Raw genomic sequence first — 14,105 nt, forward strand, 5'->3', positions numbered from 1 at the left:
TCTATGCCGAATATACGTGGACTTGGGTTACCCATGCGTCGTCTGTTCTATGGTATGCAACGCTTGTCCACAAAATGTGGCAACTACAAACTTCCTTATAATTTGAATTATGCGAACGACGAAACAGAAATATAAAACAGTCCATCATCAAACAGTTTAAATGATTCCACTAAGATTAATCAATCACTAACAAAATGAGAAAAAAACAACCGATAACAACGCGAAGCAGGTGACTTATCAACAGATGGCGAGTACATCAAGATTTCGAGATAACAGGCATACCAAAATAGAACAAAGGTATCACATATTTGGGGGGAAAATGAGTCAGTAGGAAATGCCAAAAATCGACTAGTTGCAGCATGCGCAGCTATAAAGCAACACCAGTGCACTGTTCTTGGCACAAGAAGTGAGGGAGGTTACCTATCGATGGAGAATTGCGAGAAAAGAATGAAAGATAAAGGAAACAGTAAAAAAACCTGAGGAAAAAAAGATGGATCGGTTAAACGCGGCCAGATCGCACAGCGGGAAGAAAACAAAGATTGTAAAACACGTCCGCCTTCCAAAAGCTTGCTTCTTTCCAGCCGCACCAACCCTTGTCCAAGACAACTTTCAACTGTCCCGATGGGCCTGTGAAATGAGGGTCTATGATGAGGTACCGAGCAGCGGATGATGGTTTATCCAAGAACTCACCCCCGACAGGGGTGCACACGTCTGGTATTTGAACTCCGATAATCGTATGTGCCAGTTGACCACCACCAATCATTACGGGGCCTCCCCCAGTGGAAAAGTGCTGGGCAAGTACTGAAGCTGCTGTATTTCCCATGTCACAACCACGTGAAACGGGTAGGATGCGGCATGTAACACCGTAAAGCTCTTGCAAGCAGAAGCTAACCTATAAAAATAAAGAGAAAAATGAATAACCGCTGTTAACACGTGGGACGCAGTGGGTAACGTTCCACCTGATGCTTAGCAGTTAGCCGATTAAATAAGTAGGTGACAAGGTTGCCGCATGACAAGCAGTGAAACAATGTTGGAAGTTGGAAGGGGGCACAGTAACGTGTTTGATTAACAGAGCATACGAAAGAAATGCGGATATATAACATGTTACTTTCAGTCCAAAATGCATTCTTACATTATGCTACGAACGGCATGTGGCGAGTAACACTAAAACAAGGAGTGACTGGGATCCCCGCAGATAGCTCCAACCAAAACTGTGCCTAGCACATTCCACAAAGTTGAGATTGTTGTGGTAAAACCAAAGGTTCACACTCTCCAGTTGGTTCTTTGAAATTATGTCCTTGAGGCTCTTAAAAGACCGCTAAACCTGATGGCACACTTCTCTCACATAGACCATACAGTCCAAGAGCCACAGACCAGCCTGTAAAAAATGGGCGATTTTGAGGATGATTGTATGTGGAGGGACAACAAAATCATTTTGGTGTCGTTTTGTTCACAGCGCTGCGAACAAAGATTTCGCGCCTCTCCTTACCCCATAGTATGCAACAATCCATTTTGCGCATGAGTCCATATAAAGTTAAATGAAGTAATAGTGGTAATTCAGTTTCCGCAGCAACCGAAAATTCGATACCGGGTCAGCTCTATGTAAGCTAGGAAAATACGCAGACGAAGATTAAAGTGGCCTTCCCACAACCTAGTAATCGTGAGAGTAACAGCATTTCCGCGTCAAGCTTGAGCATGTCACTATCATCAGAATAATTACGGGCTACAAAGTCGAGTGCTTTGGCACGCGTTCACTTCTACCGGTCATTAGTAGCAAGAAAATGCGATGGTAATATATAGTAAACAAAGTGGTTGGAAAGATTATGGAATAACAGAAGATATAGAACCCACATCTTTCGCGTGCGAAGAACAGCGGTCTTTGACTACCACGCTAAACTGAATGCATTAGTTGGCTGGAGTGGAGTAGTGTACAGCTGAGATCGTATAAATTAATTCTCTTTTGGACCTACGAAAGTTGGAGCAATGCTGAACACACTCAGGCGATAAACAAGAGAAACAAGGTTGTAAGCCGGTACAAAGTAATGTGGGAAAATTAAACGACTGTACGTCACAAAACAACGAAGCGAAGCTTTCTGGATCGGAAATGCAGCGCAGAACCAGAAAACGCACCTCCAGAGAACCTATCCACTGCCGGGAGCCAACGAACTGTTTGGGTTTATCGCGTACACGGACCAGAGCAGACTGAATGTCAGTAAGTGATGGAATGGGACCAGGCATAATTTCTCCTTGCCACATTAACCAGGAAATGAGTGTTTGTAGGGACCGATAAGCACATCCCCAGTTTTTATCGTCCGTGTCATCCTGAAACGACAGAACCAAAAGAGGTGTACAAGCAACGTCGAAAACCATGTCAATAGTTGCGTGCACTGGTAAATACTCGGACCAGGAACATGAGCAGAGTACACACGTGCACGTTAAATGGGACTTTGCGGCAACGCATAATAATCCCAAGCGTTTAAAGGAATTGCTTGGCAACAATGAATGGGTTCCTTTCAATGAATACTCACTGGATTTCGGAACGCATAGAGAGTACTCACTTATCGGTACAGAGTTAAACAATGCTGAGAACGAAAACACACATGAAATCCGTCTATCAATACACACGAGGAAAAACAAGGAAATGAGTAAAAAGACCAATGAATCGAGGTTATTCTCGTCTGACAAACGGTAAAGGTAATTGTATCGTTTGGTTAATATGGCGGTTGGTTTGCCCTACCTCGGGTTTTACTGCGCCAAGTCAGCCAGTTTAGGCACGACAAATGCGCTCAAATGATATAAGGGTGTTTTTACATGCACACGGACAATCGTGAAGTGCAAAACATTATAGATACACCGATGTACCCCATATTTCGGAGGATAAAAGTGTTCTGAAATACCTTCAGCAGGCAGGATAGTGTAAACTACAGGGCTCTAGGTAGCGACAATGGTCTGTTAGCGTTTGAATTCAAACACAGTTATCGGTCGGGCATCCAAGCGGAATATTTTCTCTGTTCGTCTTGGGTTGAAAAAGCACATGCCGATATTGAAGACGCATTCCACAGGGCAACGCTTGACTCGATATGTTACAGTAGGCTCTAACGACGCCCTATGACTGTCGGTAGGTGAGTGGATAGAATTCATCAGATTCCGATTTGCAGGTGAGATTTAGGGGCAGCGCCACCGATCAATACTTGTGGAGTGACAACTTTGGTGCAGAAGATTCCGTGATGATGATGATAGGGTACTGATTAATCCTGATCAAAAATATCGCCGGTCGATAAGCCAGTACATCTGTTCACCCTTATTCGGGCGGTATTTGCATTTTTCACCAACGAATGACGACATGACTCTGAATTTTCTGGTGTTTCTATGCACATATCGTTCTGAACTCTCATGGTAACCTATCAACGGTTCTCCGTGGTGCTTTTTGATGTTCAATCGCTGATAGGCAGGTTTCAGCGATGCTACTGTCTCTAGAAATAGCTTTTACCGGCATGACCAGGTCTGCATTTGGTGTTCCGCATCTAGGACTGATGGACTGATGTCCAGTTCGTTCAGTCTTCAATGTTTTGAAGACTTTGATAGAAGTAGGCAAATATTTTATTTGAGCTCCAAGCGTTCGTGCGGAATTTTCGGCTGGAAAGCACACCCATGCATGCACTAAGACAGGTATCATAGGTAGAAACAAGCCATCGTGCGAGCACTCGGCCTGACACAACTTGGATCCGTTTGAAGCGTGGTCAACGTCAGGAAAAAACATCGCAACGGCGCGTCCGTGCCCTGAACCCACTCATCTACTTAAGCTAATGAGTCACAAACAGTAACGGTGACACTTAGCAGAAAAACTGAAAACGTAGCACAACTCGAGAATTACTAAAAAGAACGAACTCAGGTCTTCGAAAGCAATACAACTGGGCCATAGACCTGCTACTGTGCATAATGTTATTAGACGAACCATTTAAATGTCTTTAAGAGAATTGATTACTTGATTAATTAAAAAAGGGGGTTCGTTTCCCACAAAAACATCCTTTTCTATACCAATTTGGTTTCCACGGCAGAATCGCCCGAAGACAAGCTGAATCACTCGTTTATGATAGCCTCAACTGGATGTGCTGCACAAAGCCAACCTTCTGTTTCAGTACGTAAGATACTCGATAGATCGCAGTATACGTCAAACAATTTCTTATATGAAAATATACTGTGATATCTCCAATATCGTACGAACATGAGACGGCCTTCGTGCAGCGCATTCAGTTGAAAAATATCATGAGCGAAGGATTCGGCTGGGCTTCAGTCGAGTCCCCGCGAAAACTAAATTGGTGAATGTATTTGTCGAACATCGTGCAGTTTGAGTTCAAGAAGAAGAAACCTGTAGTGGGTTGCCGAAGAGTTCCCAGTAACCTTGTGAGGGGGTTCATTTCCGTTACGTATTCAGTCAGTTCGACTCGTCCAACCACCCACAGAACACTTACCAAGAGTAAACTTCTCCCAGAAACGAGAAACCGGGGAAAGTGTAGCCAACCTTCGGATGCAACGTCCTGGCCAACTTAGTTATGTTGAATCACACTGGTTCCCCGAAGAAGTGGGGAATTAGGATGCTGCGCACTGAGGGCAAAACTTTCGGTACAAGAGCACCACTGCTTGCACAACTGAGCCATGTTTGCCAGTGTTATTAACCGCCGATGCATGGAGTAAGGGTTTTCCATCCAGATAGGTAGCTGTTATCAACCTGAGTTTACTGGTTGGTGCCACGTGGCCACGTCAGACTCCGCCTGCTAGTCGTTTCCATTCAGCACACGGCTGAACAAAATGGCTCTGAGAGATACGCGACAGTTTGCCATGTATCCTGCACATGCTGAAACAGCGCTACCTACGAGATATGATCAGTTCGTGCGTCGCGGGAGTACCTACTTCTCAAACCCATTTGGTGTATCTTAGCATTGTAAATTTAGTGTTTTCAGCAGTTGCGGCACGGAGACAGAGAAAGGAGGATCAAACACCGTAAATTTTCTCACATATCATGTGCGTATGTGTCATCTTCCTGATACGCGAAGCAGTACGGATCGAAATGCTCTGGTGCCTTTTCTTTGACATAATCATCATCGACAGTAAAACAAAAGCACTAAATGCTGATACAACTGAGAGCTGTCCTATCGTGTACGGCAGTTAAGCATTAGCATCTATTATTTTAGTGGTAAACAGCAAAAAGAGGAAGGGTGGAGACTCACTACTAACGGCCTAAAACACACAGGGCACTTATACCTTGACAGCAACAAGGTAAAGGCACCCGAGCATCATATGACAGTAAGTCATCAGTTGGACATTTCTAAACCTCGCTCAACAGAAGACGGCCATACAACGACAGTCATGTTTTGGCTAGGCAGAAAGTGGAACCATACTCGCAGGTGTGTCGATTACTCTCCAAGTTGTATAGGGTTTCTAACTACATGCACGGGATATCAACAAGGAAAGCGCGAAAACCCCAAAGCACTCAGTTTGACAGTAGCCGCCTTTGATTCGCGTTACCAAGCTATAGTTTGACCCCTATGAGACTTTTCTAACAAGGGGTTGGAGTAAAAAACTGCACTTTCCTTGCTAGAAAGTAGTAAGGCTTACATAATACATGTTCAAACCAACCCATCCTGATGAGTTCTGCTGACTACTTGTATGACTAGGATTCAAACGAAGTACTCGTTAACGCACCAACTAACTGCGAACCCAGTGCAGCCAGATAACGCCTGCCATACTGCCAAGGTATCGATGATCAAACGTTTGAATCCACCTAATGTTAGCGGATCGGAGGGGCTAAAGTTCCCAATCACTGAGTTAAACTACTATTTCAGTTGTCTTGTACTCACGGCCATTTAGATTCAGTGAAATCTGTTTCTCAGGTCATTAATGTCGCGTCTGAATAATGCGTGCATTGGCTCCTGCCGTCGGTCACGGTTTAACCCGAGCAATAAACTCAAGTTCCTTCCCTTGACTTGAAGATGCAAAACGCACACAAAAACAGGGGTCACAGCCGAAATTCTATGTCAGGCGAGCTGCACAGACTGATGATCCTCATGCAAAGAAACGGTGTCGCCCGCACAGCTCAAGAAGACTAGTCTTTCTCCTGATGTAGTTACAACACAAATATTCCCGATCCAGTGGAGTCTGCATTCTACGAGGATGCTCTGACTAATCCGACTAGTTGCAGGAAGGCCCCACAGTTCGTCATAAACCCCTACATGATCGAAAATGTGGCGGTAGAGAAAATTGGTTTATATGTAACATGAAACTTATAAAATTTCTGGAGACTCTCTGAAGAAGACCATTATAAACGAGAAAATCTGTTGAATTTTTGTTGAGCTTTCCGTCAGAACCAAGTTCGATTGCAAATGAGAGCATTTAACAAAGAGATAATGAGTGTTTATTTGAAGACTTCGGAGCATTCCTCTTCGGTCAAAAAACATATCTACATAGGGAGTCAAAGGCTGCCTAGAAGATAAAGAGGACCGCAATTATTGGGTGACTATGTATGGCGTTGCTCAAGCATCAGACGTAATGTGATCAATGTGAACATCATTGAAATCAGTAGCCACGTTATGATGGGCGTCAGGGTAATACCTCCATCGTTGAAACAGTCACTTCGTGTATCTTCTTTGAATACATATGAAGATTGACTGGCCCCAATCGGCTCGAAATTGTCCCTGCTTCCGAGTAGGTTCAAATAATCCAGTTAACGCGAAAGAGACAGATGGAGCACCGTTCACAAGTAGTGTCCGTGAGCCTGATGAGGGCCTGTGGCCGGACCTTAACTCATACACCATGGTTCGATCCGAGTTGGTCGGGTGAATGATATAGGCATACAAGCTGATGGCCAAATTTATTGTTGAGAACGTTCAGTCCGCTGGTCTAGACTGGCTTTGTCATACATTAGGTTTTCCGAACTATTTTTGGTTAGGTCACTGACAGGCAGTGTCATGGGTGCTATCGTGGCGATTATCCGGAACGACCAATGTGACATCCCGGCTGCACCAGTTTCTTCTGTTCTTTGAGTTTGTTGGTCCCACCGCGCCACCCTATCAACGGACAGACTTCGCCTGAATTGACGCCTAACAGACCGTCAAGCCAGATTATGCTGCGGTCTCGAAGCGTCACGACTTCCAGTATTAAAATGTGGCAGTAGCTGTAGTGAAATTCAGTGGTTAATATGTGCAGGCTCCAAAAAACCATTAGTTATGTCACGTATAGCGGTTAGTATATTATGATAGTTACGACTGATGTATTCTGAAAAGGCCACTTTTAACACACCTCATAGGTCTTAGTGTGTCTGCTTGATTCGCGGCTCGGAAAGCTTTCCGGATGCTAAAACCAACATGTGTAATCCAAAATGACTGGTATTTGAATATCCAGCTAACGAGTGTTTGATTGATTTGGTTTCGCGAAGGATGCCCGGTTGCGGAAAGACGTCCACCATGCCCAGACCCAGTATGGGGAACGACTAGTGATTACCAGAGTTATGGACGACCTTCATTATTGTCATTATCTTTTGTGTCTAAACTAAACTTGCCACATCGCACCACGCAGGAACTGAGGCACTCTACTAGCGTACCGAAATCCCTTGAAGTTAGTGATGCAGCTGAGCTTTTCATGGTGGATAAAAGCGAGGATACTTCATGAGGTCTGTCCTACGGTTGATTTGTGAATGAACAGAGACCATAAACAAACAGCGATTGGTATTTCGACAGGTTTGAGTTCTTGTGGACGTTGATGAATGAGGGGAAGGTACCTAGTCAAACAGGGGAGCTCCCAACCAATGCTGCTAAACCAGCTGAGGCAGCTAAGGAGTCGTCTGAAGCTCGTAGTCGATAGAGTCTAGACAGCAGAGGTGCCGTAATCCGGATAAGTATACTCTGATCTTGTATTCCGGTTTCAGAAACGCAGCCAGTGTCTACCGGCAAAGTATCAAGAGTTCGCGCAAGAACAGCTTGTTGGCCAGTTTCCTCAAGTCTTGAAATAAAAGTTTACAATAATAACAGAAGAACGGCGAAAGAAGTGAGAGATGGTGTGCGGTAATTCACTTCCTGTGTACCTGGTTGAGATGCCCACAGCCTGACTCTACGAACGATCATCAAGTGGGGCGGGAGGACTGTTAAAAGGAGATACTGATGGAAGCAGTCGATATTCGCATGCTTGTGCTTATTTTTCCTGCTGTATGTGGCGAATCAGTCGGGACGGTTAATATCGTATGGTGACTGGTACCGAATGTCGTTGAATTAGTCTGTGCAATTCACAGCTGTACGTGCGCTCAGATGCTTCCAAGGCATCTAAGCCTTGACAGGGGGATGATAGTAATTTTCAACCAGAGTCTTTGGCTCAAAAGCCTGCTCATGAGACATAAATAGTTGGCATAAGATTAGGTCGGTACTCTAATATTATCATTTATTTTTTAACATAAAAAGGGAATGCAAATGGCTACATGAATTTCGACCCCAAACCGGGAGGGTCAGTAGACTGTGTTCACCAGACTTCTATCCACCAACTCATACGGCAAGATAAGCTTTTCGCATTTCGTATAGGCACTCTCCGGTAAAGCTCACCCTAACGATAATCCATCGGAACTTATAAGAATGCTCAGGTAAATAAACTTACTTACCATTTCAACTAGTTGGTATGCAAGCATGTTCAGGTTTAGTCCTACAGAGTACCCTAAACTTCGCAGGCGTGAAGTAAACCCTTAAATTGTAGCAGAATCACTTAGGTTATTGAGAATGGATCGTATCTCCAAACGACCTGAACCACAGGGTAATATTGTATGCGTACTCAACTTCTGCGAGCCAACGCCCCGGAGATAATTTGCCCCTCCAGATTTCGCAGATAGAAAAGACTGAAGAAGCTGAGGATGAATGTTGTGAGGAGAGTCTTACCTTAGACAGCTGGTCGTGGTGAAGTTGATCGAAAACTTACTGTATACCGGTACAAATCCATTGGAGTTAGAGTAGTGACTTTATAAGGGCGAAAAGGTTAGAGTGGATACCACTAGTCTCCAGACACAGCCATAGTTTGTGGCGATTCAAGAAAAACAACCAGTGTTGGACGTAAAAATGAGTGATGCTGTTCAAGCATCTGTACAAAGAGATGATAAATGCACCATTAGCGATCCGACACAGCTTGACATCCGAAAATTTGCCCCATTAGGTAGTCAACTAATTTGTGCACAACGATACCGGAGATCGCCTTGGATGTCACGACCAACAGAGTGGCTGCACGATGTTTTTCGTCATTGTTGGAATAACTGTCGAACTGTGGCATTTAGGTGGTATTTTGTTTCTATTCCAGATGATTTGTATAGGTCGTGAAAGTGTCTACCAAAGCTTCACCATCTTTGAGAAGTGCAGGGTTTAATTCCTCCGGTCTAAGTACCTCACCATCTCGAATGAACGGCGGTCCTTGCAGGATTTCTGTTCGTGACCAGCGACCGGCGTCAACATTTCGTTCATGTTCACTGGGTCCTTTAAGATACTGTTTTCAAGGAGGCCAGCTGAGCTGCCCCAGTAAGTGTTCAGTCCACCGCTCGAGAGATGATCTCGCCCAAGATCTCAAGAGACGAACTGACACCAATTTTATTCTTTTCAGTTGAGCTGGACAACTGAAATCGAGCGAAGCTGCTTCACGTAGCGAAACCCCTCTACATCCCCTGAAGTTTTTCAAACCAACAGGGTTCTGTAATTCACTAGGCTATACCCGATGTTCGACGGACCTGCACGCGCTATCGTAGCTGCTGATTGCTCGCATATTTTTTTCTGATATCGCTCAGAGTTGCCGCTGTTGACGATATCCAATGTTGATTTATTCGATCCGGAGGGCTTGGGCGGACAGTTCTAAAAGCTGAAAACACAGCTACTTTCATTATCTTCCATTCATCCGCGAACCAAGCAACATCGCCAGCGTAACCGTCCGTTCACAGCAACTGTTCTGCCAGGTCAGTTCAATATTGTCGAGCCACATAAGCTCGGTGTAGTTGGGGTTTGAAGGCTCTCGCATGAGTCTGCGCGATTGTAAGGGAAAGCGAACTTGTATGCTTGCATGACCAGAATCAAGCTGGTTACCACAGAGGGTACTAATTAAATATTTCAACCCGTAACTGAAGATGCACGATTTAACTGATATCATGTCTGGCTTGAGGTTGGTAAACCCCAAGCAACCCGGCGTGGGCGCTCCTACTGGAGATTCGTAATGACTAGAAATGTATGATGTTCGACACCGAACTGTACTGTGGCGTTGGTACCTACCGCATTATACTAAGTTGTGAGGAAAGGCAGTTGCACGGCAGCAAAGCGCCAGTTTAATTGCCGGAGTTACATAAACACCGCGGCATGAAACCCAACATAAATAGAGGAGCTTCTTTGCGCGTGACCTGTCTTCCAAGCATTATTAGCATCATGTGCACTACATTCCCCATCAACAGCGTTCTCAGCAAATCCCTGAATCAGCGGTTTCAAGACGCGCGTGTTAGCACACGTGCAGAAATCTGACACGGAAGTCTATGAGACCGTTGAGTTCCGTAAGACAGTTCACATCTACCATGAAGTGATTCCGGGACGGACTAGGTTTGCAATATATTCGACGAGACTGAAAAAGTAAAGCTTTCTGGTGCAAATCTGCTGCGGAAGATAAGCCATATCGTCCTGCAGGTTGCAACACCACATACTGGCGGTAGGTGAAATAGGCAGACAACTATGACCTTGCAACTAGTAGTCACTTTGTATAGTGATGAAAAGAGACAGCACAAACAAGTACACTTACAGCGCGTTGTTTCTTACCTGTAAGTAGTGTTTATAGGTGTAACGACCTTTAACTACATAGGCTGTACCGCGACCAGGTGCCGGAGGTTTCAAGTGCTCGTGGGGGCAGACTAGGAGTTCGTCATTTGGGCCAAGCCACTGTGCGAGGTAGGGAACTGGGAGAATCGCCTGCCCACGTCTGAGCAATGGTACATCCAGAGGAAGATTGAGTTCTGAAAAAGCATAATCCATTGGGCATGAGACAAATCCACTGCAAATATAACCTAGACACTTGTTCAATCTACTATATTGTGTCTTAATCCTCCCCGATTCACTCCAATTTGAAAGCGGAATAACTGGTATGATATTCACATATCAGCAACAAACGAAGCTCAAAGCAAAAACCAAAATCTTCCAGTGGAAAGAAACCGAATTCTGTGTCATCTGATAAGGGTGCCGAAGGCAGCTCGCGAAGGAAAACCAGGCATATGTGAGCAAATTATAACGAAACAACCGAAGAATTGAAAACTAAATTGTCTTCCTTCGGGCACACTGTCAACAGTACAGACTTTATACCATCACATTTAATAAACTGCGTGGTGCTTTAAACTGCTAGAAGGTACCAGGGTGGAGTGGTATAGTTGTGTTGTTGTGAGTAATGTTACATTAAGGAAGTGAGTGTTCATCATATACAGCGAAATGACTCAGTGGTTAGAGCGCGAATTTACTGACCGGAAGGTCCGTGGTTCGAACCCGACCTCTGCCTTTAGGCTCATCCTCTCTAGGCTTGGGAAACCTGGTAGTATCTCAGTCCTCGTGCTCCCTTCGGGTGGCATGGTACCGAAAGGGTGTTACGGCTTTGTTCAATGTACAGCTTCCTTAGAGTTCAGTCTATGGCCTGACCCGTGTAGATATCACAAATAAACACATTTGCTATTTCCACTCTATCAACGCAGACCCGCAGAATGAATACCAAAAATGAAATAAACTTCGACAAGCGATCAACCTCACCTTTATGAACGGCTTGACGGAAAACAAACTCCAGCTCTTCTGAAATTTTCTTCGCGTAGAATATGGTCACCAAATTCGAATGGAGTATGTAATGGTGTGCACGAACACCTTTCGGTGGATGGCCGTTGGAATCCCAGTATTGATGAACTGCTCGCGAGAAATGATCAAGATATTCCACTGCAGAATCACACAACACACTGTGAAGAGTACCAACCTTTGACCTAGCTACGGGAAAGGGACAGAGGACGTCCAGCTCTATGCTTAACTTCATGGAACGTGAACGAGTGGGTGAGATCTGAATGGTCGGCGTGAATGGGTGCGGATCCAAACCATAAGTAAACCATAGAGATAATGTGGGAATATTCGTAGGAGAATAGTGTGATCTGATTGACTTAGCTAAGGCTAATTCAGCGCTTTCATCCAATCTTGACGTGAGATAAACACATTCGTAGGAAAAGATACTTGAGAGGATTGCGGTTTTTAAACACTGCATGTAACGATCAAAATCCTCACGTGAGCTAACGGTTACACAAATCGGCGGTGTGCTGCCAATCCGGACACAACAATCCTCAGTCGAATTTTCGAACCTCTTTGTATAGAAAACTGGCATTGTTTTGTGAATGGTACGTGGAAGGCAGGAAGGAGTATGTTTCCGTGAGAAAAGGTCACTGAAAAAAATGAAAATAATGAAATAAGAAAATTATAGTTGCATAATATTCTGACCGTGTTTCGGTGGATATGAACGATAGCGTCCATGAATGTGAACGTTGGCTCTTGCAATAAGTTGGAAGGTGCGAGTACATAGCGCACCAACAACCGAAACACTAGCTACAGTTTAGCAGCTGTGGCCATACTCGTGGCCTTGAAAGGCAGCACCACATACCAGATCACTGTTTCTTTAAATATTACTGCATTCAACGTGCGATCACAAAGGGAAGTCAGCCAACGGGCCAAACTGAATAAAGTTCTCGAGTCCCTAAGTACTAATGTTTCATCAAGTTGAAAGTAGATTCCGCAGCTCGATTACAGTTGTTGATTTGCGTCCATTGGTACACAACTTTTACTAAACGTAAAAGCCGTCTCTGCCAATGGATTCGATTATCTTGGCGGTCCGACGGACTTTGTGTCGCAAATATCATAAGTGTGAAATTTCCCTTAATCGTATCCTGTTGGAAACCTGTCGTAAGACTTCGATGTTCAATAGAAGCTCCATGACTAGCTTTTACCGTAGCCTCGTACGCCCAACGACCTGTGGCACCAAAGATGACTTCAGCCCGTCGAAGAGGTCATGCAGTGTTTATGCTGCAATACCGACTGGAGATATGAATTCACGGGCCAAAAGACTCAGCTAAGAACAGCTTAAGCGCACAACATTCGTTTCGTACCCTTTATACCAATTGCTAAAATCCCCTTGGATTTCCGGTAGGTTAACCACTGACGGTCCTCCCGCTACCCAGCTGTGAACACAGCAGCCGCGTAGCAAGCGAAGTTTCAACGACAGCTATATGAGTGCTTATATGTCTGGAACAAGTATTGATTAGGAAACTGCGAGAAAAGTTAATAGTAGGTTGAGGCAGAACTCCAGCTGCCTTGGAAAGCATCGAGTAAATGGGCCGATACTAGGAATAACAGGGTGCCAAAGCTGTAAAGCTTTTGGCCATTCAGTGGCTTACTCCGTTCTACGTTCGGAAGTCATCGACTCAGGACACCTTGGCGGACTCAGGAAAATTTGATCCAGCTGATACTATGGTTGTGAGGATTCTGGATTTCTGAAAAGCCTCCGGGCTCCAGTGGACTCATATTCGGTGGCTGATAAATGGGGCGTTGGTCGCAAATAAGTGCTATCTAGACAGCGAGTATAGCTTTAGTTGCGTCGCTATCACATGGTACTACGTGAAAAACAATATGGCTAAATGGCAAAGAGCAAGCAAGGTTAGTGGATGACTAGAAACAGATAACAGACTCAACAAGGAGGAAGAACGAAAATGGAAGGATATTATCGAATCTTAAAAATCATACTCATCGACAGCGCAATATCTTCTTCAACACAGGTGCTATTTCGCCGTACAACCATAATGTGTCCGGAAGCCATATCGTGAAAAATTGGATAGAAGTGATTGGGTGAAGGACCTAATGGTTACTTATTATAACCCCTTTCAGATGCCTACACCTTCACACTCATTCAGACAATCTGGACAGAAACTGACAACAGGAACGTCATTCGCATGCATGATGATGATGATCGCATGTATTAGCAAACATATCTTGAAGCATCCCCGACTACGCACAGCGGTGGTCAAACGGACTCCAACCAGTGCCCAAAAT

General features: G+C 44.6%; 1 protein-coding gene across 1 annotated transcript; it reads right to left on the reverse strand.

The window, feature by feature from the left end:
* Nucleotides 1-142: 142 nt before the first annotated feature.
* T265_01592 (hypothetical protein) lies at nt 143-12,449 on the reverse strand (the record flags this gene model as incomplete). The annotated part of the gene is made up of 4 exons (XM_009165651.1): nt 143-892; nt 2,131-2,322; nt 10,809-11,002; nt 11,781-12,449. 4 exons carry the CDS (start codon nt 12,388-12,390, stop codon nt 500-502), a joined length of 1,389 nt encoding a protein of 462 aa, XP_009163915.1.
* Between the last annotated feature and the right edge of the window lie 1,656 nt (nt 12,450-14,105).

This window comes from Opisthorchis viverrini (assembly GCF_000715545.1).
Source record: "Opisthorchis viverrini unplaced genomic scaffold opera_v5_17, whole genome shotgun sequence".
NCBI classification, from domain to species: Eukaryota; Metazoa; Platyhelminthes; class Trematoda; order Opisthorchiida; family Opisthorchiidae; genus Opisthorchis; species Opisthorchis viverrini.